The sequence below is a fragment of the Lepidochelys kempii genome, chromosome 7, assembly GCF_965140285.1.
Source record: "Lepidochelys kempii isolate rLepKem1 chromosome 7, rLepKem1.hap1, whole genome shotgun sequence".
In the NCBI taxonomy this organism is placed as follows: Eukaryota; Metazoa; Chordata; order Testudines; family Cheloniidae; genus Lepidochelys; species Lepidochelys kempii.
In genome coordinates, this window is record NC_136386.1 from 53,955,737 (window position 1) to 53,982,724 (window position 26,988).

The 26,988-nt window shown below is 46.2% G+C and overlaps 1 protein-coding gene across 3 annotated transcripts in view; it reads left to right on the plus strand.

Annotated features, from left to right (window-relative positions):
* The window catches only part of SEC24C (SEC24 homolog C, COPII component), a 63,446-nt gene that overhangs the window by 16,250 nt on the left and 20,208 nt on the right, over positions 1 to 26,988 (plus strand). For 2 of the 3 annotated variants that reach the window (XM_073352859.2, XM_073352862.2), the window contains 8 exons: positions 471 to 646; positions 2,187 to 2,648; positions 6,892 to 7,022; positions 8,719 to 8,787; positions 11,484 to 11,595; positions 19,916 to 20,043; positions 24,568 to 24,706; positions 26,755 to 26,870. In XM_073352859.2, coding sequence (XP_073208960.1) covers positions 471 to 646; positions 2,187 to 2,648; positions 6,892 to 7,022; positions 8,719 to 8,787; positions 11,484 to 11,595; positions 19,916 to 20,043; positions 24,568 to 24,706; positions 26,755 to 26,870 — 1,333 coding nt within the window. The remainder of the gene's footprint in view (positions 1 to 470; positions 647 to 2,186; positions 2,649 to 6,891; positions 7,023 to 8,718; positions 8,788 to 11,483; positions 11,596 to 19,915; positions 20,044 to 24,567; positions 24,707 to 26,754; positions 26,871 to 26,988) is intronic. The other variant, XM_073352861.2, reaches the window with a different exon arrangement.

Genomic DNA, 26,988 nt, shown 5'->3' on the forward strand with positions numbered 1-26,988 from the left:
TCCCACTCGCTCTCCAAAATGGCTGACCCATCCTAGCTTGACAGCTCTTCCAGCCTCAAACTAACTGTGGGGTGAGACTGAGAAGTACAAGGTAGGTCTCCCACTTGGCAATGCAAAGCACTGCTACTATGCCAGTAGATTGCAGCAGTACTTCTAGGACAGTGCTGTGCCTAACATGGGAAAAAACAAAAGCACAGTGTTTGGTGAGGTGAATCTATAAGAGTATTTATATTGTAAGAAACACAGGATTTCTGATAGCAGAAGTGTTACAGAATATTGAAAGATGTGCAGAAACTGTAATTGTGTTTCAGACTTCATGTACTGCTTAATTCTTGGGTTTTGTGAGAACTTGAAACCACGAAGGTGTGGTGGAACACTCAAGTGGTTTGTAAAGCATGGAAAACTGTAATTCCTCACATAACAGGGCACTCTTAATAACATTTGTATTCTTTCCTTCTCTCCCCTCACAGGCCCTCTGCATCTCAGCCATTCATACCAGGCACTGGACCCACAGCTGTTAGCCAACCAGCTACCTTCCAGCAATATGGCTCTCCCCCAACCAGCGCGCAGCAACTGACCAATCACATGGCAGGAATGCAGATAGGCAGTTCAGCCTCGGCTCCTCCCCCAGCTGGACTGGGCTATGGTGAGTTGTTATGGCACACAAGGTTGTGTATGTATAATTGCTTTCTTTCTGTGTTCAAATTTTGGTAGTGGAGCCTTTTTCATATGGCAGTGACCCTTTTTCAGTAAGAGATAGTGTTTTCTGGACATTGAGTGTCATGGTAGTATACAGGTAGATCTTATAGTCATAGGCAGTTACTTGAGAAAGCTTAGCACTGAGCCTGTTACATATGGTGATCCTGGGAACAGATTGCAGGAACCGAGGAAGAAAAGTGTAACTGGTTCTACTGTTCAGCTGCACTAGCTGGATGTGAACTGCAGAAATAGACCATTTTCTCAGCCAGCTGTTGCAGATTCTACATACTTTGATGCTGGGCAGGAGCCTGGTCTAAAAAAGGAGGGGGGAAAAAGCCTGTTGGAGCTACCAAAGGGACAAAGTGCTGAACTTGTGTGAACAATAAGTGGATGAAAGACTGTATTGTCCTGCACTGAAGGGTTTCATGGGGCTTTGTAAACTAAATTGACATCAGAAGACTTCTACAGCAGAAAACGTTGAAGCCAGGCACCCTTTTTTCTGTTGTCATTCCTGTAGTTGGCAAGACATTGCCTTTATACAGAAGGTTGGAGATTGCAGTAAAACTAGGTCTTCTCTGCGTGTAAACATTTTTATTGCACTTGAATTGTTTTAGTTAACACACTTAATTTTGCTAAGCCTATTCTGTAATATAGCGTAATCACACTTCATATTGTTAGGAGAAAAACAAGTGGGATTTAAGTATACAAATTCTACTGTACACACTTAAGGAAATATCTTTCTCAAATTTCCCACTATAAATAGTATGGTGTAATTACCTTTAGATAGTAACATATTTTGGTACACAGAAAAAAGACAGGAAATTTGCATTAAGTCTATCGTCTGTCTTGCATTGTTAGGCTTCATGTACACTAGCACTTTTGTCGGTCAGGCTTTGAAAAAAACACTCCGCGACCGACATAAGTTTCACCAACAAAAGTACTGGTGTGGATAGCACTGTGTCAGCAGGAGAGGCTCTCCTGCTGACATAGCTAACACCACTTGTTAGGAGTGGTTTAATTATGCTGGTAGGAGAGCTTTCTCCTGCTGGCAAAGAACGGCTACATGGGAGACTTTACAGCTGTAAGGCCTGTTATGTAAACATAGCCTTACAAGGAGAAGGATCAATGGTAGGACATAAAGTTCACTGTAGCTTTTCAATCTGGCCTTGGCCACTGCATAATGGCCTTCACGTTAATGAAAAGACTCACAATGTTAAACAGCATGAAATGAATTACAAATGTTCCTGGAATCAAAGATCCTTTTCGGGGAGGGGGAGTGATCATGATTCAGGACCTCTTTAGGAACTTCATCTTCCTCAGCCTCTCCGACTCCAGTTTCAGAAGGGCTTTCATTGCGGGGTTTTGTCTGGACTTAAGGTAGAGATCAAGGTAGGTTAGAGGGCATGGATTTTGTTTGTGCTCTCTTAACTCAGGTGGTTTTTGTTTGTATGAAAGCAAATAATGGCAATAACTTTTCTGCTCGTCAGGTCCCCCAACATCAGTTCCTCCAGCCTCAGGAAGCTTTACTGCGACAGGATCTGGTCTCTACACATCTTACTCTCCAAGCCAAGGACCCCCTCCTGTTACCATGACCCATGTATTACCTCCTACCAGCCTGTCTCAGGGTCTTTCCCTGGCACAACCTGCTTTTTCTGGTCCGCCACTGTCAGCCCAGCGCCTCCCTCAAGCCCCTGGTTTTGTCCCACCTCCCTGCTCCACAGGGATTGGACCTTCCAGTTACCCTCCTACCACTGGGGCCCCAAGACCTTCAACAATGCAAGGCTCACAGTTGCCTGGACATGCTCTAACTGGATTACCAACATCCCAGCCTAATCATGTGTCCTCACCACCACCTCATCCAGCCATGTCTGGGCCTGCAATGACTGGCCTCCAGGGACCACCTCCTCTCTCACATCCTTCCCAGTCAGGATACCAAGTGCAGCAGAATGGTAAGTCATCCTGTTGCTCCTTCTGTACTTTATATAAGGTAATGTGCAGTCTGAGTGAACCAGTAGTATTGGTTACTGAGTCGCAGTCATCCAGGACTGTGGCAGTAATTGAAGATTCCAGTATTTCCCTGTCCTATTGAAGGAAGAGAATGTCTTTCTTCCAAATGCATTAGGTACACAAGGCAGGATCTTTGGTGAGCTTAAACACAAAAAGGAAGCTTACAAGAAGTGGAAACTTGGACAGATGACTAGAGAGGAGTATAAAAATATTGCTTGAGCATGCAGGGGTATAATCAGGCAGGCCAAAGCACAATTGGCGTTGCAGCTAGCAAGGGATGTGAAGGGTAACAAGAAAGATTTCTACAGGTATGTTAGCAACAAGATGATCAGGGAAAGTGTGGAACCCTTACTGAATGGGGGAGGCAACCTAGTGACAGATAATGTGGAAAAAGCTGAAGTACTCAATGCTTTTTTTGCCTCAGTCTTCACAGACAAGGTCGGCTCTCAGACTGCTCCGCTGGGCAGCACAGTATGGGGAGAAAGTGAGCAGCTCTCAGTGGTGAAAGAACAGGTTAAGTACTATTTAGAAAAGCTAGACATGCACAAGTCCATGGGTCCAGATTAATGAATCCAAGGGTGCTGAGGGAGTTGGCTGATGTGATTGCAGAGCCATTGGCCATTATATTTGAAAACTCATGGCGACGGGGGGGAGATCCCGCACAATTGGAAAAAGGCAAACATGGTGCCCATCTTTAAAAAAGAGAAGGAGAATCTGGGGATCTATAGACCGGTTAGTCTCACCTCAGTCCCTGGAAAAATCATGGAGCAGGTCCTCAAGGAATCCATTTTGAAGCACTCGGAGGAGAGGAAGGTGATCAGGAATAGTCAGCATGGATTCACCAAGGGCGAGTCATGCCTGACCAGCCTGATGGCCTTCTATAATGAGATGACCAGCTCTGTGGATATGGGGAAAGTGGTGGATGGGATATATCTTGACTTTAGCAAAGCTTTTGATATGGTCTCCCACCATATTCTTGCCAGCAAGTTAAAGAAGTATGGATTGGATGAATGGACTAGAAGGTGGATAGAAAGCTGTCTAGATTGTCAGGCTCAACGGGTAGTGATCAATGGCTCAATGTCTAGTTGGCAACCGGTATCAAGCGGAGTGCCTCAGGGGTCGGTCCTGGGGCCGGTTTGTTCAACATCTTCATTAATGATCTGGACGATGGGATGGATTGCACCCTCAGCAAGTTTGTGGATGACACTAAGCTGGAGGGAGAGGTAGATACGCTGGAGGGTATGGATAGGGTCCAGAGTGACCTCAACAAATTAGAGGATTGGGCCAAAAGAAATCTGATGAGGTTCAACAAGGACAAGTGCAGATTCCTGCTCTTAGGAAGGAAAAATCCCATGCACTGCTACAGGCTGGGGACCAAATGGCTAAGCGACAGTTCAGCAAAAAAGGACCTGGGGATTACAGTGGACGAGAGGCTGGATATGAGTCAACAGTGTGTCCTTGTTGCCAAGAAGGCTAATGGCATATTGGGCTGCATTAGGAGGTGCGTTGCCAGCAGATCGAGGGAAGTGATTATTCCCCTCTATTCGGCACTGGTGAGGCCATATCTGGAGTATTGTGTCCAGTTTTGGGCCCCTCAGAACTACAGAAAGGATGTGGACAAACTGGAGAGAGTCCAGCAGAGGGCAACAAAAATGATTAAGGGCTAGGGAATGTGACTTACCAGGAGAGGCTGAGGGAACTGGGCTTGTTTAGTCTGCAGAAGAGAAGAGTGAGGGGGGGGATTTGATAGTACCCTTGAAGTACCTGAAGGGGGGTTCCAAAGAGGATGGAGTTCAGCTGTTCTCAGTGGTGGCAGATGACAGAACAGGGAGCAGTGGTCTCAAGTTGCAGTAGGGGAGGTGTAGGTTGGATATTAGGGGACACTATTTCGCTAGGAGGGTGGTGAAGCACTGGAATGGGTTACCTAGGGAGGTGGTGGAATCTCCATCCTTAGAGGGTTTTAAGGCCCTGCTTGACAAAGCCGTGGCTGGGATGATTTAGTTGGGGTTGGTCTTGCTTTGAGCAGGGGGTTGGACTAGATCAGGGGTGGCCCACATGCGGCTCTGGCTGGGATGATTTAATTGGTGTTGATCCTGCTTTGAGCAGGGGGTTAGACTGAATGACCTCCCGAGGTTTCTTCCAACCCTAATCTTCTATGATCTCTTTGCACTACAGGAGAGTACGGACTTATAGTCTGAGTTAGGTGCAAGAGTGGTCTGGTTCCTGATTTGTGTCTGTGTGGTCTCTTGGCTGCATTTTTTTCACTAGTGTTCCCTTTAGCTTGTTCAGAGTTTAGAGGAGAGTCCTGAGATCACCTCTGGTGGATGTATCCCTAATGGAGATTTAGTGTTTACTCCATGCTTCTTGGTCAATGTAGATGCTAACTGAGTTAAGCTGAATTAGAAAAAAATTATTTTGGCTTGCATTGGTACAAAAGTATTTCTAACTGTTTAGCACCATATGTTTGCATTGTTCTTTACAAGAATAAAATATGGTCCCCTGCCCTGAAGAGTTTGCAATTCGAATTAAGTATGTTGAGCTTTGGTTGGTAAAGTTGACATTTGCTTTCTCCTATATTCAGAAGTAGAGAATTTACAAAAATTAAATATCGGTGCTTGGGGATTAAAATGTGCACACCCTGCATGTTTATGGAAGTATTGTAACATGTTGAGAATGGATTGCTACTCTCCCTCCTTCTGACGCTTCCTTCTTCCATCTCCTTATGCCTTGATTTGTCTGCCTTAGTGAACTAAAGAGCAGTAAATTTAGTACGTATGAATAGAAGTATTTAACATAAGATCTACAGTTCTCATCCTGTTATGTTGTCTGCTGTTGATCACTGCATTGTAGAGTGGTATAGTTGCTGATCAGGGGGTTTAGAGCGAGGCACACGTGAGTTCTAACCCTGACTGAAGTTCTCTTTCTGATCAGGTTACTTTATCCCTTTGAATTTGTTTCTCCCTTTGAAGGGGTGTTGAGGATGAATTAATATCTATTACATTTTCTGTTGAATGAAAGCGCTGAATGGTTGTGACCATTAATGTTGATAACTAGCTGCAAGGATCAGGAAGAAGTTCCCTGCAGCATTTTACAATTGGCTAGGTGAATTACCTACTTCTTAAAAGCTATCTGCCCAGTGTAGTTTGTTATTGGCCATGTCACTTAGGTTATGTCTACACTAGTGAGCTTACAGCGGGCACAGCTGTATTGATGCAGCTGTGCCGCCATAAGATCAGTTGTCTAGCACCTCTATGCTGACAGGAGAGAGCTCTGCCATCAACATAATAAAACCACCCCCAACAAGCGGCAGTAGCTTTGTCAGCGGGTGAAGCTTGCCCACCAACATAGCGCTGTGCACACTACCGCTTATGCTGGTGAAACATGTCGTTCAAGGGGTTAGTTTTTTCAAGATTCCCAAGGGACCTAAATTTTGCCAATGGAAGTGGTAGTATAGACATGGCCTAAGTGTTTAAGACACTGCTGGGCAGAACTATCCATTTTGTAAGAGAACAGTAGCAGGTACTTAGCTATCTACCTATATACTGCCTTCTGTGTCTTTTGCAGCCGAAACAACCGTGTACCACCGCAGGAATTTCCATTAATGAAGTATAAAGCAAAATGAAATAAATATATGCAATTTAAAAACTAAACAAATTAGAATAGCAGAATTTTAATCTGTGCTAATCTCGGGCAACACAAAAGCTGTCTGACACGCTTCTATCAGTATTTCTTTATTTTGTTGGTGCAGTATGGGGTACTGGACTGCTTTGGTCATAGTTTATATTAGCCAGATCTGCGGCATAGCCTGTGTTTTCATAGAGGCTTTAATGCAGATCTAACCCATTGCCTACTGTCTTAAAGGACCAGTTCTTCCCATTTCTGAAACAGGTTCCAAAAATGGATTACTTAAATCACTATTAAATCTGGACTACTCTGATAGAGAGACAGGTTACAATTGAAGAATTTGGGTAAATCTCTTCAATCCTAATTACTTAAAGGGCAGGTAGCTGTCCATTTTTGGATTAAGGTGACTAGAATAACTGGTTAAGAAAGGAAGTGTTTAGTAGTATTTGTATTAAAGTAGCTCCAGGGAGCCCTAGTAATAGACCCAGGACCCCGTTGTGCAAGGCGCTGTACAAATACAGAACAATTAGTTATGCTTTCATTCTGTTGTCTCATTTTCAGGTTCCTTTGGACAGGTTAGGGGCCCACAATCAAACTATGGCGGTGCTTATCCAGGAACATCAAATTATGGGAGTCAACCTGCACCACCTCCCCCGCCAAAACGCTTGGATCCGGACTCCATTCCTAGCCCTGTAAGTTAATTCAGTTCTCACCAACGTGAACTTCCACATAAAACATCTTCTTATAAATCAAACTGACGGGTGCCAAAAACTGGTCCCAATGCTCTATTTGTTGGCTTTGTTCTTCATACTTCTGCCCATGAATGGAGGTTCTGGGAATATAACCTCTGATTTACCAGAAACAGTATTATCTAGTGATTAGAGCATGGAACTGGGTGTAGGCCATCTGAGTTCCCTTCCCAACTCTGTCATTGATTCCGTGTGTGGTCTTGAACACATTACTGAGCTTCTCTCTCCCTTTGTTTCTCTGTCTGTAAAAATGGGATACTTACCTGCCTCAGACCCAAAAGCAGAAGTATGGGGGTATTTCAAGTGCACATTGATTTATCAAAGTAGTGCATATTGTCACTCCCCCGGACAGAATTTGATCATTGTGTGCTGATGTTTGTTAGTGGCTTTTCGAAAGGGTCTACATGTGCTGGTTTAGGCACAACACATGACCTGCCTTAAAAATGATCAGATGTCCTGTGGGGATTGTCACCTGAATTTTGAAAACCTCCCACTTCACTGATAGGACAAAATAAGTTCTCTGTCTGAAACAGTTGACTGACTGACACAGGTCCCAAAACTGCATTAATTTTTTCTGACATTGAGATTATCCAGCTTCTAAGAAGGATATAAACAATTGAGTTAGAAACCAATGAACGCTCAATTTGAGGAGGCCTGAAGAGCTTGTTTATAGTATGGTGGGCCATTCGTTATAGGTGTACTGTTACTCAATCATGACAGGAACTGATTGAATATATAACACCATAGCAGTTAATCCAGCTCTGCTGATATTTTATTTAACGTATGGGCCATAAATGTGTCGTCTTTCCTGTTCCGCTAGATGTAACTTCAAAGCAGCTAGTTAACTCTGTTGCCAAGAACGTTCTATGCAGAATCGTGGGAGACACTGGTAGTTGAAGGATGAGCTATTTCTCAAATTTTAATCCTCTGCAGAAGGGAGGTTCCAAAAAGCAGGCAGGGGAGTGCAGACAAGCAACAGTGTGAAATGACAGTCCCTCGTAATTCCTACCACTAGCCTCTTAGGCTCGTCCTCCACTCTTCCTGATTCTGCTGAGTTGGTGTTTCCAAAGACCACAATTGCTTCTGATGCTGACAAACTTTTTTAGGGCAGTGATTTTAGTCACTTCTTAAATTTTATACCTGGCTTTAATCCGGCTTTATGTTACCACCTGATCTAGCTAACGGTATTGAAGTCCTAGGCTTTTCTGGTTTTCGATTCGATGTTTGTGTGTGTTTTAGGACTTGCTTTTTGGAAGGAATGGGGGCATTTTAATACCTTTGCTTGCTTCTCTTTCACTAAATTAAATCTCAAGAAACAGAGATTGCATGCTCCATTGCAGCATGTTCTTAAAGCGCAAATCCCCAAATTCTAACAAAACAAGCATGTGAGCCATTATCTCTGCCAACATAATGCTCAGAACCCAAGAACAGTTCAATGGCAAGACAGATCCTGGGATTAATGTGTAGTATGGAAGCAGATGTGTTCTTTTCTTCTTGTTGCATGATTGTACAAATGTATATATCTAACTCCAGTGCTATAAATTCGGGCAGAGAGAAGTAACACTGTTACTTTTTGTTTTATTACTCTTTCTTTGTTTTTCTTTTTGTGGCACTCTGTTACTTTAAAAAAAAAAAAAAGCATCTCAGTGAGCTGCCACCCCAGCAGAAACCCAGGCACAGAATAGACCCAGATGCAATTCCTAGCCCAGTAAGTGCGGTGTCTGTCTTCTATCATCTGTGTTGGTGACCACCTGTGCATGCTTGCGGCATAAGCTTCACCTTACTAACCCTTCAGTGTTAATCTTTTATCCTTCTTTCCCATCCCTTTCTGCTTACCTCATCAAAATGAATAAAATAAACACCACATGGGGACTGGTCATGAAATAAGGGGCAATAGAAAGTGGACAGCACTTTGGAAGCAGATTATGAAGAATGTCTCCCCTCCACATTGTCTGCCTGACCTTTAAAAGCAAAATACCTACCTACATGTAGCTCACGAAAGCTCATGCTCAAATAAATTGATTAGTCTCTAAGGTGCCACAAGTACTCCTTTTCTTTTTGCGAATACAGACTAACACGGCTGTTACTCTGAAACAAAAAATGCAGTATGAGTAGTTACACATACTCTCTCTGCATACCATATGCATTACAAGTACACACAGTTTGTTCCTTAGTGGAAGTCTTTTCCACCTGTGTAAATTGAATTTGATTACTGTTTATTCTTGAGGTGCCAATACTGGGCTAATGTTTGATGTATTGTCTCACTTTTGAAGTAACCATTTTGTTTTGACATTAATTCCTTGTCTGAATCCCTTAGCAGACTTCCTCTGAGGCATGGGGAGCTATAAACATTCTTTCATTATCTGTGATCCTACACCACTGTTAAAAATTAAAATGTTACATTTGTAAATTAGAAATGTGCCTTGAGAATCTTTTTAAAATGAAAAGTATTTACCTTTGGATTGGAGGAAAATGGTGGATTAGATTTTCTATTACCCCAATATCATTTCTGTTTTACTGGTGATTGGCTAAAGTTGGTCACATGACTCATATCTAATCAGTGATGACACCAACTTCAGTTAATCTGTAGAGTTTTGAGAAGAGATTTTTCCTGGAATGGTCACAGTCTGATTCTGTGGTTGAGCATTCCACTTGCACAGTTTAGAACATGTACTGTGTAAGGGTAACAAGAACTCTGCTGTATAACACTCTGCATGTTAAAATAGGTTGCAAATTGGGGGATATAATTTGCGGGCATTGGATTGTTCAGTATGATCAGTGCTAGATTAATGCTTAAAATGGATTTGGCATTGGTACTGAAAAGGTAGTTAAAAGGGCTCAATTCTCTTTCTATAGTCTCCCATTCTGTGGCAGAATTCATTGGATACTTTTAATCCAAAAGTGCTGTTGAACTTCATAATGCATAATCTCTAATTAGATGTATTCTTTTAAACAAGTTTGTCCCGGTAATTAGTGGATTTAACACTGTTACCATCCTGTCGAGCTCAGCTTGAATGATCTGTAACAGTCTGAGTTGCAGACTGGCCTCGGTCCCAAAAGCTCAAAGTATGAACTAGTGAGAGCACTGTGTAGAAGTGATCAAATTCCTTAGAATCATAGAATATCAGGGTTGGAAGGGACCCCAGAAGGTCATCTAGTCCAACCCCCTGCTCGAAGCAGGACCAATTCCCAGTTAAATCATCCCAGCCAGGGCTTTGTCAAGCCTGACCTTAAAAACCTCTAAGGAAGGAGATTCTACCACCTCCCTAGGTAACGCATTCCAGTGTTTCACCACCCTCTTAGTGAAAAAGTTTTTCCTAATATCCAATCTAAACCTCCCCCACTGCAACTTGAGACCATTACTCCTCGTTCTGTCATCTGCTACCATTGAGAACAGTCTAGAGCCATCCTCTTTGGAACCCCCTTTCAGGTAGTTGAAAGCAGCTATCCAATCCCCCCTCATTCTTCTCTTCTGCAGGCTAAACAATCCCAGCTCTCTCAGCCTCTCCTCATAACTCATGTGTTCCAGTCCCCTAATCATTTTTGCTGCCCTTCGCTGGACTCTCTCCAATTTATCCACATCCTTCTTGAAGTGTGGGGCCCAAAACTGGACACAGTACTCCAGATGAGGCCTCACCAATGTCGAATAGAGGGGAACGATCACGTCCCTCGATCTGCTCGCTATGCCCCTACTTATACATCCCAAAATGCCATTGGCCTTCTTGGCAACAAGGGCACACTGCTGACTCATATCCAGCTTCTCGTCCACTGTCACCCCAGGTCCTTTTCCGCAGAACTGCTGCCTAGCCATTCGGTCCCTACTCTGAGTTTTCATATTACTTTTGGTCACAGTCTAATCAGATATACAGTGGAATAGCTTCACTTTGTGAAAATACTGGGAACTTAACAGCTCAGAAAGAAAAGGCAGGCAAACAAGGAAGTGCAAGCTGAAAGATATTTGGAAATTATAACAAAGCTGCCAGAGAGATCTGTCTGTGACTGTAGTTGCAACAGAGCATACTGGGGAGCAGTAAAGAGCAGAATACTGTTAGAAAGTATTTTCTTGGGCCAAATTTTGCTTTGTGAGTCCAGATCAGATCTTAAAATGTAAAACATGTCAATCTTCAAAATAATTAAAACAATAGAAAACTGGGAAGTGGCTTTTTTTTTGGTGGTGGTGGTGGTGGTGGTGGTTGAAATAAACCCATCTCTTGTCATATTCCCAATTCCGAAACCATAAGAGTTGACTGCTTGGTAAAGCTTAAACTAGGTCTAGGCTTCTCAGTTCTTAGAGCTAGTAATGTTTGTCCCAATCCCTGTCTGATTGCTCTGTAACTCCAGATTCTGTGTTCCCCCTCCATGAAATGGAGCCTGCTGTGACTAACATGCTGCTTTCCATTCTAGATCCAAGTAATTGAAGATGACAGAAATAACCGCGGATCAGAGCCATTCATCACTGGAGTTAGAGGGCAGGTCCCACCCCTCGTTACTACCAATTTTTTGGTGAAAGATCAAGGTAAAATACTGTTCACTCCCTCCGTAAGTCCTCCTCTTACCTTCCCCTCTCCCCCGCACAAAAAAAAAGCACATTACCAAAGATCCAATTACATTATTATCAGACATTCTTAATGGAGAAGTCTGAGGAGCATTCCCTTTATGGTGCAGGGGCACTAGCTTTTTACCTGTGGAGGCCTGAGTTCAAATTCTGTTTCAGGTCACAAGTGAAATGAGTAGAGCCCCAACTTGTACTCCAGTGGATGTTTTGGCCACCTAGAACTAATCAACAAGTAAAGACAATTGACACTTCCTTGGGGAAGGCATAAGAACCAACATAGCAAAGTGTGTTAAAAAGCCAGGAATAAACAGTTTTTCTTCAAGTGTTCGCTCATGTCAATTCCATTCTAGGTGTGGATGCGCACACGTGCACGGCTGTTGGAGATTTTTTGCCTTAGCAGTATCCGTAGGGTCAGCTGCGGTGCCCTCTTGAGTGCTGCGCTCATGCATCAGTTCCTTCTCACCTCCCATGGTGGTCAGTTAAAGCGCCTTTCCCTTGCATAGCAAGGATTAGTGGTTCTTCTACTCCAGTCTTCGAGCCTTAGGGCCTTGTAAATAGTTTGTAATTAGTAAGTAGTTGTTAAGTAGTCTAGTTATAGAGAGTCCCAGTGGGGACTTTGCCCCAAGCAGGGCATGCCTCAGTCTCAAGGTTTTAAGCCCTGCTCTGACTGTTAGTGACCCCCAAGCAGCTGCCTCAAAGGCTTGAGGGAATCACACATGTGAAGCATCTGTAAGTGTTGCATCTGTAAGAACTTTTGTCCCAGAACTGAGAAAGAGCGAGACATCTGTTTGAGGACCCTCCTCATCTAGGCTGCTCCCCACCCGGCATTCGAGCCTTCTTGTCTAGACTCTGCCCTGAGCACCTCAGCCTCGGTGCACAGCGCACCCCGGCACCGGGCTCCATCCGACACCACTGGTGTCTGAGAGGAGCTCAAAGAAGGGTGATGCCCCGGCACTGAGCAAGAAGGGCGAAGGACCCAATTTGGGCCGACAGCCCACACCGGAGCCACACAGGGACCTCCCTCCTCTCCCCTCCACCCCCAGTGGGGCCCCCTCGCTCCCCAAGGCATCCGCCACTGACTCCAGAAAGGGCTAGGAGACCCAGATTGGTGACGGGGACTATACCTTCACAGGCTTTCCCGGCTCCCAGAGAGCAGAGGCCTCTACCAGTGCTGCCAGCCCCACGTGTCGTAGGTCATGGCAAAGGCTTACAGTGAAGGCAAGCCAGTGGTAAAGACCCCTCTGAGGGTAGGCAAATGATGCTGGTCTCCGGAATAGAGACAGCGTTTTCCATCTCCACGCCCCAGGTCTCCATCTTCTACAGGATGTCCTAGATCACTGGCTTGTCTCACTCTTGTCGCAGTCTCTGCCCTCTCAACGTGGGCCGTGTAGAGGAAGGCACCGATCATCCTTCCACTGGCTGTCTGCTCGGCACAGATCTCAGTTTCGTAGACCATGGGAGCGGTCTGCGTCATGGTACTGAGCTCCCTGTCCCTAATCCATCTACTCGAGGCACCGGTCTCCCGTGGCAATGGTTAGCCATCAGACGCAAGCTTCTACGTCCTCTCTGTGGTCACCGGAAGGTGATTTCTCCAGTATGGAAAGGGAATTCAGCCCTTCACTGTGACAGCATTGGCGCAGTTGGGCACCTAAGGCTGCGTCGACCTCCGTGATGCCATCATGGCAGCGAGGCTAGTGGCTGGCGCAGTAGCCCTATGGGGGCGCGTGGGGCATGCCTGTGATGCCGATGCCTCCAATCGACTCCTCTGCCACCGCCTCAGAGCAGCAACCGGCGGCACCGAGCACAGTGTGCGAGGTGCACTCGGAGGCCAGGGTAGAGGAGTAAGCGCCCACCCCGAAACCCTCTTCCCCCATGAGGAATGATTTCTTGGGGCCTCCCCTGGTAATTCAGTAGTCGTCCTCCTCCCCGGATCAGGCAGTGGTCTTGTATATGCACGCCATGGCTCATCAAGGGCAGATCTCAGGAACTGGTGCAGTGGAGCCTCGATCTGGTACGTTCCACCTGCCATGACCTGGGCCTGTTGGTAAACTAAAAGAATTTGACCTTATGGCTGGTGCAATGAATAGAGTTAATTGGGGCGGCTCTCGACTTCGCTCAAACCACAGCCTTCCTTCTGGAGGTGCATTTTCAGGAACCATCACGTAAATGTCAGGGAGCTTGAAGCGGTTTGCCTCGACTGAGAGATGTTCCTGCCCCACCTGAAGGGCATGGTGGTGCAGGTCCTGACAGACAATACCACCGCAATGTATTATATCAACAGGCAGGACCAAGCGAGGTTGTTGGCCCTTTACCAAGAAGTTTTCAGCCTTTGGGACTTGTGTGCAGCATGCCATCCACCTGGTAGCCGCACATCTGCCTGGGGCGAGGAATGTGTTAGCAGATCGCCCCAGCAGAATCTTCTCATCTTGCCACGAGTGGTCGCTCCATCCAGAGGCTGTCAGAGTAATCTTCCAGTGGTGGGGGACTCCCCAGGTGGACTTGTTCGCGTTCCGTCAGAACAGGAAATGCCATGCATTCTGTTCAATCCGGGGAATGGGTAGAAGATTGGAAGATTCAAGGACCACTCTCAGATCTTAATATTTATATACCTGCAACAAAACAAACAACAAGGCAGGTATTATACATTATAGCGTCCCAGACAGGCCCCATACACAGAGCAACTGAGACAATACGATAACCAGAGACATAGGCAGAGACCGACCAGATGCAGATCAAACTCTTCCCAATCCACCACATCCCAACAATCAACATCTAAACAGCAGATTTGAAGGTTTTGTCCAGTGCTTGACAAACCTCCCCCAACTTTTGCTGCCAACACCACTTCCAACCAACCATCCTTTTACTAACTGTCTAAAGCGTTCTATCCAACTTGGCAAACTATCACTTCTGACAGACAGGAATTGGAAATCATCAAAATCAGCTATGCCGTCCCTCTTCAGGGACCCCTCGTGAACCCCTCCTGAGACAGGAAGTAGAATATCATCTACACCTGTAGGTGCTAAAGCCAGTTTCTGTACATCAGAGGGAAGGGCTTCTATTCTCCCCCCCCCCTTTTTTTTTAACCCAGAAGATGTCTGGAGGATGGTGTCACCCATCCTTGATCTCAGAAAGCTAAACAAATTCGTCAGAACACACGATTCAGGATGGTTATGTTACCTACAATCATTCCAGCGCTGGAACAAGGGGATTGATTTGCAGCCCTTGACCTTCAAGACACACATTTTCACATTGCTATACGTCCAACGCACAGGAAATTTCTTCAATTCATACAGGGACAGAATCATTTCCAATATACGGTACTACCCTTTGGCCTTTCCACAGCCTCCTGGGTATTTTCCAATGTCCTTGCTGTGGCAGCAACCCTCCTTTGCAAGCATGGGGTCACAGTATACCCCCTACTTAAACAATTGTCTGATCAAGACTGTCATTTAGGAAGAAGCCATCACAGTCGTGCAACAGACAATGTCACTCTTCACAAGTCTCAGTCTACTAATAAACTTCCAACAGTCCACACTAATGCCAGTCAGAAACTGGACTTAATCGGCACCCATCTAAATTCTCTAGAAGCAACAGCATCATTACCTCCTCAGAGATTCGCCACTCTAATGAACCTCATCAATACCTTAGTGCACAGCCCACAGATATCCACCAGAGCCTGCCTCCAACTACAAGGTCACATGGTGTCGACCACATACGTGGTGAAACACACCAGGGTGCACATGCACTGCTTGCAGGGTTGGCTCAAGACAGTGAACACCCCACAGAAATGCAGTTTGAACAAACTTCTAAGCATGCCAGTAAAGGTCAAGGCCTCACTACAATGGTGGAATCACCTGTGCAACATCTCCATAGGCGTCCCTTTCCTACAGCTTCCTCCTGAAATGGTAACCACAACAGATGCCTCTACTGGGATGGGGTGCCCACTTAGGCAACCTTATAGTACAGGTAAGATGGTCTCTTTCCAAATCAACACTCCACATCAGTGTACTTGAACTGCTCGCAGTTTGCAATGCCTGTCCACATTTCATGCCTCTGATCAAAAACAGAAACCTACAGATTGTGACGGACAGTGTGGCCTAAATGTTCCACATAAGCAAATGGGGAGTGTGACCTCGGTTCCTCACTATGTAGGGAGGTCATAAAGCTCTGGACATGGTGCATCCAACACAGCATCACCATATCAGCCATCTACCTGCTGAAGTCTCAGAAGGTCACAGCTGAGGCATTAAGTCCAAGGTTCTCTAACGATCACTAGTGGGAAATCAACACCTGTGTGATCCAGAGCATTTTTCAACTATGGGGGTTTCCCATGCTAGACTTATTCACCACAAAACAGAACAGCAAATGCCCAAATTTTTGCTCTGGAGTGGGTCTGGAGCCAAGATCCAGAGGTGGAGCATTTTTCATCCTATAGGATACACCCTTCCTGTATGCCATCACTCCCACCCCATTGCTGTCCAGCGTCTTGTATAAGATCAGGATCGATCAAGCCAAAGTCATTCTGATAGTACCTGCCTGGCCCAGGCAAACCTGGTACCCATACCTGCAATGGATGTCCTTATGCCTCCATGTCTTCTCCCACTTCTTCCAAATCTCCTTTCTCAGGAAGCAGGTCAGACTCTGCATCCAAACTTGGAGTCGCTCCATCTCAGAGCCTGGCTCCTCAGTGGTTCCAAGGCGAGGAGGTAACTTGTTCGGAGGACATTGAAAACATCTTGCTAAATGACAGGTGGCCCACTACACGAGTTATGTACCTCACAAATGAAAGAGATTCCACATGAGGTGCCTAAACAAACAAATTGAGGCCATCACCTCAACCATACCATTGGTCCTGCACTACATGCTTTACCTTAAGAAATCTTGCCTTTTAATGAGTTCAGTATGAGCACATCTGGCTGCCATTACAATATTCCATGACAAAGTAGACGGTGTTTCAGTCTTTGCTTACCCAATTACCAAAAGATTTCTCCAGGGAGTGCGCAACCTCTACCCAGATCCAGAACCCCAACGCCCCTGTGGGACCTCACTTTAGTGCTTTGATTCCTCACAACTGCCCTATTCAAACCTTTGGCTATGTGTTCTCTACTACACCTCTCCATGAAAGTGGCCTTTCTAGTTGCCATCAAGATGAGTAACCCTCTCCTAGATAAATGGAGTGTGATGCAGAACTTCCACAGTCAGATTGCCTTCTGATGTAGCGGGGAAGAACGTGCTCCACCCTGACAGTTGATGTAGTACATGGCAGTTGTATTGTCCATGAGAACCGAAACAGCCTTATCTGTAATGTGGGGCAGGAACATTTGGTGGGCTAGGCAGACTACCCCGAGTTTCCCTGATATTGATGGAAAGAGAGAGCTCTTCTTGGGACCATAGGCCTTGAGTCCTGAGGCACCCTAGGTGGGCTCTCCAACCCAGCGCTGAGGCATCGGAGACCAGGGACACCAACGGTTGGGGCCTTGAAAGATACTCCTGCACAGACAGTGCATTGGTTCCACCACCAAGTCAACAAATCAAGGCCCTAGTGGGGGACAGTGAGTACCATGTCCAGATGATATCACAAAGGTGAATATACAGTGGCCAGCCAGGCCTGGAAAGGTCTGAGACATAGCCTCACGTGTTGCACCACATATGTGCATGATGCCATGTGGCCTAGGAGGCTCAAGCACATCTGGACTGTGGTGACCGGATGTGTCTGACAGGAACACGATCCTGCAGAAGTAAGGCCTTTCCCGTATGGAGTTGAGAACTACCCATATGAACTCTATCCTTTGTACAGGTATAAAGGTGGATTTCAGATAGTTCATTAGTAGACCTAAGGCCAAGTTTGAGGCCACCTGCTTTAAGAAGTCCTGGTGAGCCTTTTGGTCATCTTGAGGTAGGGAAACACGATAGCCACCACTGCCTCTTCTGGGGAAGAGAAGGAAGAGGCTAAGGCTTGTTGAAGGGACTCTGCCTTTCCGAGACCTGTGGGACCTCCTCTTCAGGTTTGGCCCTGAGCTCAGAACCGGAGTCTGGGGTCTCAGTGTGGTACTGGAGGTGCCCTACTTTCCGAGGTCACAGAATACGAACACCTCAAAATGGTGCCCTGGCCTGGGGGGACCCCCCATGGGTTCCAAAAAAGATCATTGCATGAGTGCCAGTCCCCATGGTCCTGGAGGCCAAGTGTTTGGGGGCACCCTAGCACCTGAGGTCACAGCAGAATAGGAATAGTGCAGGGAGTAGTGCGGGTGATCCTGACAGTGGGGAGAGTAGGGCCCCAATTTAGACTCTGATGGGGAAGACAGGCTGTGGTGGGGAGACCAAGGGAATGCTGACCCTCTCAGTGCTGGCAAACGGTGTCACGGAGAAGTCTGAGCCAAGGTTCCCCTAGTGGTGCCACATGAAAGCTGGAGGATGGCTCTCTGCCGCTCATCGGTACCAGCGGTGCAGTCCTGAATCTCCAGGGACTCTGGGACTGGGAGAGTGAGCAAGTCTCTAGCAGCCGCAAATGCCTCTAGGGTTGACGGTACCACAAATGGACCAGTACAGTGTCTGCTGGAGGATGACACTTTCCGCGCTGGAATTAGTGGAGCTTGTGGGGGTACTGAGGCTGGCGGAGGTGGGTGCTGCGGTGCCGGAGAGGAAGAACAGCTTGACACAGGTCTCACTCTGTCAAGATCCCCTGACCTTCCTTTCAGCACTGGGGAACAATTCTTCTCTGGGTGCTTACAGTGCTGCTCTGAGGTGCCAGGAAGGAGAATTGGTGCCAGGACTCTCAACTAGTGAGAAGAGCTCTCCGCACCAAAACTGAGGTGCTTGGTGCCAAGTCTGAGTGCGACTCCAATGCTGGTCTTAAGGCTGTGTCCATGAGGAGGACCCTCAGCCTTGCCTCTTGGTCTTTCTTGGTGCAGGGTCTAATGTCCCTGCAGATCTGGCAGCAGTCTTTCTGATCTTCCCCTAAGCACTTGAGACAGCTCCACTACGGGTCACTTAAGGATATAGACTTGCCGCAGGAAGCGCAGGGCTTGAGGCCTGGTGGCTGAGGCATACCCTGGTACCGGTGCGCGGACAAGTCTCTCCAGCCAAGTGTGGAGGTGTCCAGAACTCATTAAGTAAACTACAATAACTATATGCACTAGAAAAGAAGAAAAAAAACACTGGGAGAAATTACCTGAGCAATATGGAAAGTTCTAGCAACCATCATAGGCGGTAAGAAGGAACTGAAGGGGCATGTGGTCGGCGGGACCTTTTATACCAACACTATAAGCACATGGCACCAGAGAGCGCTGAAGCTGACCCAATGGGAATTACAAAGGGAAAAAATTCTGGCAACTGTACTTGGGGCACGCACAAGCCATGTTGGAACGGACATGTGGGAGCACTCGAATTATGTTTCATGGGTACAACTGAGAGGTGCACCCATACTGGAGTAGTAGGGGTGTTACACATCAGGAGTGAGGTGCATTGGGAACACAGAGGTCTAGGAATAGAAATACATTATGGTTAAGGCTACGTTTATGTCACAGAGGTCATGGAAGTCACGGAATCCGTGACTTCCAGAGACCTCCATGACATTCCCTGCTTCAGCCTCAGGGGCTGCAGGACTCTGGAGTTGACAGCCAGTGAGGCCCAGTGGGTTCCGGCGACAGCAGCAACAAGCGACAGGGCCCCCTGCATAGTTCCAGTGACAGGTGACAGACTCCTGAGGGGGCCCTCCTCAGGGTTCCAGCGACGGGAGGGGGACACCTTGGGCGAGCGGCTGGGGTGTCCCATTTTCTCTTTGGGAAATATGGTCACCCTGCAGCTGCCATGGGCAGAGGGGGAACCATGGAGCTACAGCAGCAAAAGTCACAGATAGGTCACTACTTCCATTAATTTTTGTTTTTTGCCTGTGACCTGTCCATGACTTTTACTAAAAATAACCATGACAAAATCTTAGCCTTAATTATGGTGTTTAATGTCATGAAAGAGAGGCATTGCTTGATCTGGGGGTTGGGTGAGGAGGGGAAAGATTTCCCTATATCTGTCTGCGTTATGTCTGACTATCACTCCCACATTTTCAAAAGTGTATAAATTCCCTTGTAAGCTATAGAATCCAATTCTGCAGTTGTCACTTTTTCTGTACTGCCGGACATAGAGGCTGTTTGCATTAAAAATGGAATTTCTACAAACCTTAGAGCTGGAAAGCCTGCATTATGACTTCACATGTTGCCCATGATACTTAAATTAATATAGAACTATAACCTTTGTTAAAGATCTGTATCTCTGTTCTCCCCTCCAGGTAACACAAGCCCCCGCTACATAAGATGCACATCTTACAATATTCCTTGCACCTCAGACATGGCCAAACAATCCCAGGTTCCCCTAGCTGCTGTCATAAAACCACTGGCTACGCTACCCACAGATGAGGTGAGAGCAACATCCTGGATCTGCAGTTAAGAGACTCTGAACTCCTGGCAGCATGTTTCTTCAGTATATGTCTGTCTATGGGAGCCAGATAATCTACATTTTTGTGAAAGGAGAGTTTAGAGGGTGAAGACTAAGCAAGCATCAGTTCTCAACAAATGTACAGTGTCAAGTAATTGTTAGGCATGAGTGGGCTATGCTATGTTCTATGAAAGAACTGAAGAATTTGACCACTGCAATAATATTTACTGCTGGGCAAATTCTGCATCACTGTGCATGCACAGAATTTATGTCCCCGGCGGATTTCTTTGCTTCCCTGCAGAAAAATGACTTTGTGATGGGGAAGGAAAGGGAAGCCACAAGACCAGTCATATGACCCTCCCTACCAGCATGTTTCGGGTGCCCAGGGCAGCTGGCAGAGATATAAATCACTGTGGTGCAGGGGCCGGGGTCTCTCCCAGTCCTGCCTGGTGCCTCCTACCCTGCGCTGGGCACAGCTGCTAGTCCTGGCTGGGCTGGGGAGGGTACGACTTCCTCTTCCCCTCCACAGCATCCAGGGCTGTCAGCCCCACCCCCAGATTTCTCCCCTGGCTGTAGAACTGTGCTCCCTGTGCATGCTTCCTCCACACATTGCTCCTCAACTGCAGGGGGAAGGGATCACTGTACAGGGAGCTGCTCTCTCATCCTCCCAACCCCCATGCATCCCGACCCCCTCATACCCTGAGCCTCACCCCTCCCACACCCAGAACCCCCCATGACAAGCCCCACTCCCCCTGCACTACCCCAATGAGCCACCTCCACCTGGATCCTCACCCTACCGAGCCCCAACCAGCTGCACCTGGATCCGCACCCCACTGAGACCCGATCCCCCCACTGAGCTCCCCACATCCTGATCCCCCGTGCTGAGCTCTATCCCTCCCACCCCCGCTGAGCTCCCCACACCCAGACCCTCCTGCCAAGCTCTATCTGCCCCACCCCCAGTTCCCCCTCCCCCACCCCCGCTGAGCCCCAACCACCTTCACCTGGACCCCCCCTACAGAGTCCCATTACCGTTGCAACCAAAACCCCCCAACAAGCCCCTGTGCATCCAAACTTTCTTCCCCCCCGGATACCCCACTGAGCTGCCCACACTCAGATTGCCCCACACACAACCCTCTCAACCCACACCTGGTTTCCCCCCGCCCCTCACTAAGCCCCTCTGCACTTGGATCCTGCCTTGGTGAGCCTGCCTGTCCCATATCTGGTGCAGCTGGCATGGAGAGGCAGGGCCCTGCTGTGTTTCTGGGGCAGGCCCGGTCCTTGCGCTGTGACAGGGTTGGGTGCAGCCTCATTGCCGAGCCCATGTCCCAGGGAGGAGCTGCACAGTGATCTCCCACCTCTGTGCAGCCAGGAAATAACTATTGCACTCTGCATCCTCGAGGAATGAGTCGTGTGTGGTGTGCAATAGTGTATGTTTTGTGTGTTTTACAGCACTCGGAGCACTCCTTAGCTCTGTGGGGTGTGCTTTTTTTCTGGTAGTACACAGTCTGAGAAGAACCCAATTGCCCAGAAGCCTAAGACAGGACAAAGTGTTGTGTGCCCAAAGAAAACGCTGGATTTCTTGGCTGCTGGACAAGGCCACCAGAGGAAGCAGTGGGTGGGCTGAGTGATATCGGGACACAAGCAGTGTTGAACTTTCAGAAGGGAGGGTGGTTGGAGGGGCTGAATGGAAGTATAGCCTAGAGAACTATGTAGATATGGGGAGGAGAATGGGCTGAGTAAAGCAGTAGAACTGAGCTGTTTAAGGGGATGAAGGGGGACGGGAAAGGGCAGAGTTCAACCACCAGTCCAAGAGGGTATGCTGTCGGTTAAGGCTGTGATCCGTGATTGGAGAGAGGAGGTCTGACTTTCAGCTATAGTTGCATAATTTAAAGGCCAGAAAGTCAAGCAGTGGATACTTCTAGTTGTGAGATGCACTTTGAACTATGAATGCAGCCTGTAGCTTGCAAGTGTTCTCTTAATGAAATCAGACTGTCCCACTGTGGCTAAATTTGCTAATCTCTGAAAGTTGCTACACTGTCTACTCTGGCTTGGCTTTAAAAAAGATAGGATGCTTATCAATGTGTGTAATTCAAGAATGTTTTCTTTGCATATGAGCATCGAAAGCAGTGATTAAAAATTATCAGACTACAGCTTGAATTAAGAACATTCATAGAGATATGCAGATTTATGGGTGCATTATGAAATAGAATTGCTCACAAATACACTGTGACTGGAGTCCCTAACTTTTCTAGGATGGAATCTTACTGTTTGAGGTTTTGAAAAGCTGAAAAGCACTATGCAGGAACTCAAAGCAGTGAAGGACAATCCTGGCCCTTATGTCAGAAAACATATCCTTTGGAATAAGGTGGCACATTGTAATGGGTAAAAAATGTCTGTCTGTTTAAAGCCTCAGCCACAGAAAAATCACATCTGTGCTTGAAGTTGCTGTTGAGCATATGGATGTCAGATTCATGAGGCAACAGCAACCACTTATCGCATGGCTTCAGTGTTTTGAGTTCACACAGTAGTGTGATACAATTTGCCTGTTGTTACAATGTACAAACTGGCACTGTCTCTAGACCACTTTACACAGGTAATGAATGAGGAGGAAAAGGAGAGAGCCATACATCAGTGGCTGTTTTTAGTATTACATTTAAATACTACTAAATCCATAAACAATGATGATGCACATACATGTTTAAGAAGGCTTGTCTACACTACGGGTGCTGCAGCTGTACAGCTCCAGTGCTGTGCTATGCTGTTATAGTGCCATAGTGTAGATGCATCCTACAGGGATGAATGGCGTTTTTCTGTTACTAGGTATCCCACTTCCCTGAACAGGGGTTCACCATTCTTCTGTCAACCTAGCCATGTCTACAGTGGGGATTAGGTCAGCATAGCCCTGGTACTCAGGGGCATAGGTGCTGACTTTTATTGTTGCCTGGGAGTGCTGAACCCCTGCTGTGCCCCAAGGCCCTGCTCTCACTCCACCCCCTTCCCCACAGTCTCCCGCTCTCTGCTTTCCGCCCTCCCTCAAACCCCTCGCAGTGCTGCCAAACAGCTATGGCTGGTGGGTGCTGAGCACCTACTATTTTTCCATGGGTGCTCCAGCCCTGAAACTCCCATGGAGTTGGTGCCTATGCTCAGGAGTTTGCATTTTTTACACTGCTGAGCAATGTACCTGCGTCAATCTAAATTTAAAGTATAGACCAAGCCATAGACTTTTAACCACTAGACTACATGCCTTTTGGGATACGTTGCGCTTAATCAAAGTAAGCCCATGCACCCATCTGCAGCGAGGCACGCTCCAGGATTTGATGCAGATATGAGTGAATGGCCCAAATGTAGATGTTTCCAGCCCCGTCAAGAAATTCTCTACTGGCTTGAAGAGAAACCAGGAACAAAAGATTTGTGGGCATAGCCACAGTGAGCATGCAGCAGTAGGGGAGGCCTTAACTAGTGCTATTCAGCATGACGGGACCTAGGTTTCAAACCAGATGGACGTCATCCCTGACATATACTGATTTAACTGTTTACTTGAAATGATCTCTGTGCGGACTCTCAGATTGGTGGTGGCAGTGGTATTTTAATTTTATATTAAAGGTGGGACAAAGCTGAGTATGTAATAGTCTCACGAAAAATAAGTGCATTTGGCCCAGTAGTCCAAAGCAGAATGCAGCGAAATATGTTAGACAATCACAGCAGCAACAATAGTTTAGTTTAATTTAGTTGAGATAATGAGACTACAGCCTGAAAATTAAGGCATCCATATTTTCTTGTCCTTGAGCAGCTAAATTCAAATTTGGTTGCTTGATGCACAATCAGAATTTTCCCCCAGTCTCTCGCAAAGAATTCAAGGGGTTAAATGTGCTTCATAAAGTGAAGTGGCTGATATTTACACCTTTGGGAGTGGAATTAATTCTAGCAGTTGTAAGCCTTTCTGTCTCTGGCAGTGGGTTTCCCTAGAGTTACTTTCTATGAGAAAATGGGAATAAGGCATTTGAGAGAGTCTCATGTAATTGATCTTACTGTTACTGGGCTGGTGTAGAAAGAGGCTTGTCATGTTACTGCTGTGGGCATTGGGGTAAAGTGCAGAGGGCAGGCTGTTAGATATCAGCACATGAGCTTGGGGGTGAGGAAAGAAGTTATCTTTGAATAGCACTGACCAAAGTCCAAACACTTACAAGTCAGCTAATCTGGGTATACAAAATTAATTCCCACAATTGCACAAAAGCATCTAAGAAAATGTTTCCTGCACTTAAACTTTCTCCACTTCTGCTATTCGCTGCATTCTTCTGACTGTTAACAACTGCAACCCACTGAAGAGCTCCTGCACTAGGAGCTTGAGACAATAAGGCATTTATGAAATGTATTCCGAACTCTTGGACTCCACAACTGTTAAAATGCTACGGCCTGCATAGTCTACCAGGAGGACATTTCAAGCTCTGATGGCTATATACACTTCCCCTCCCACCACTGTGTGACCTGTCTTTTTTTTATCCTCAGGTTCCTCCCTATTTGGTAGACCATGGAGAACCTGGTCCTATCCGGTGCAATCGGTGCAAGGCCTACATGTGTCCTTTTATGCAGTTCATTGAGGGTGGAAGGAGATTCCAGTGTTGCTTCTGCAGCTGTGTCACTGAGGGTAAGCCGCCTTTCTAGAATCTGAAAGACGTTTCAAGGAGGTGCAAAGAAATAATTTCATTAGAGGTGTCTTCATGGCATAGAAAACCGTAGAGCACAGTTTGTTGGCTTCTGCGCTGCAATTCTTTACTCTTCAAAATATTCCATAAAAAGTACATTGAGGCACACAGTTAAGTACTCAAGTCTGAAATGCTAAAGTTAAGATTGCACAAGTGAATTGAACCATACCCTTTGTGTGTTTGCTTTACAATACTGATCGCCTACTATTTCTCAAACTAGAATATACATTTCTCATCATTGAACACACACATAGTATCTTATGTTTGTTAGTTTGTTTACTTACTCTGTTTCCATTGTCCAGAATGCTTTTGACAACCTGTGGAACTCTTTGCCAGATGACGTTGTAAAGGCCAAGACTATAACAGGTTTCAAAAAAGAATTGGATAAATTCAAGGAGGATAGGTCCATCAATGGCTCTTAGCCAGGATTGACAGGGATGGTGTTCCTAGCCTCTGTTTGCCAGAAGCGGGGAATGGGCGACAGGATGGATCACTTGATGATTACCTGTTCTGTTCGTTCCGGGGCACCTGGCATTGGCCGCTATTGGAAGACAGGCTACATGGACCTTTGGTCTGACCAAGTATGGCCGTTCTTACATTCTTATGACTTACGCTTAAATAGATTAATGTTCTTCTCTCAACAATTTAGTCAACAGCATGTACTGTAGCTTCTTTTCAACCAACACTGCAGCCTACTTAAGTGCCATTCAGTGGCGAGGCAATTAACAGCTGTAAATGGCAATGGCCTATATAAGCTATTTAATCTTCACTGTTACTCTAAATTGATACCATTTAACCTGGAGTATATTGTGTATAATTTACTGTGTACTTCTCATATAAATGACTTAGATGAACTCTAGCATGCACAGAGTAGTGCATAGAACTACAAGATGCGACACATGTATTTAAGGCTGTAAAACAAATTGCATGTCTTATTATTTGAGAAATAGTGGTCATGCTTATGCTCAAAGGGGCAGAGTAAGGTTGCTTAGGCAGTCTTTGTAATTTTATTTCTGATAGTAGTGAACTGTCCTACATTAAAATTCTCAAAATACTCAATATAGTTTTTAAATAAAAATAGAAAAAAGAAATTCCATTATCTGCAGCCATTTGGCTAGGTACCTCTGTCCTGCATGCTGCACACACTGTCCTGGTCACCGTAGGAATAGTGCAGGGGAGTGTCTTACATGTGAATCTTAAGAAAAGAGAGCTTTCCACAATTCTGCAGCTAATGTCTGTTAGGAGAGACCTCCTTTCTTCTCATATGCCACCTCAAACACACATTAGGTACCTGCTCAACTGCTTCCAAAGTGCATTTGGGCACAGATGTGCATCTGAACTTTTTAATTTGCAGCTCAATTAGCCCTGCATGTATGTTGCAGCCTTTGTGGCACACTGTGAGTAGCAAAGGCTAGGCAGACTGCTTCACAAGCAGTGCTTTGCCCATAATGGTGCCGGCCCATCATAACAGCTGCCCTTCTCATGCTAGCAGCATTGCTGTAGCAGACTTTGCACTCTGAGGCTGTATGTGCAGCAAGGTGGGGCTGTCTCCCCTCTTATGGAGATGCACATGGTAAATGAACTCAGCCTGTTGGTGAGCCTTAACTGCTTCAGTGAGCACTAAACCTCTAACTTATCTCAAAGTCCTCTTTCAATCACTTGATGTCAGCACCCCTTTTACCTTTAACTCAATCTTTTATTTGGGGGAAATCCTCTGAAGTAACCCAGATTCTGTTACAAGGTGCTGTTTTGTAGTGACATTTCTGACTGAGCATAGCTCTTGAGTCTGTTAATGCTGCTCCTGGACCGCCAGTAAAGATTCCCCAGTCATGGTCATGTGCACACTAGTGCAAAGCACTTGACCAGCTTTCCTTTGGTGTAGTTGAACACCGACTGCAGCTGTCACCATTTTTTCTGTCTCTTGACAATCAAAGTATTAACTGTTGTAGACAAATTGTGTGTCTGTAAAATTTGATGTCTTTGTCCCTAGTGCCTCCTCACTACTTCCAGCATTTGGATCATACCGGCAAGAGAGTGGATTTCTATGATCGACCTGAATTATCTTTGGGCTCCTATGAGTTTTTGGCAACAGTCAGCTACTGTAAGGTACAATAATGTACAGTTAGTGCAGTGCTATGATGTTAAATAAATCCCATTTCCTTTGAGAAACTAAGCGGAGGCTGAATCAGCTGGATTGACTTTCTAGCTGGTAAAGTCCATTGAT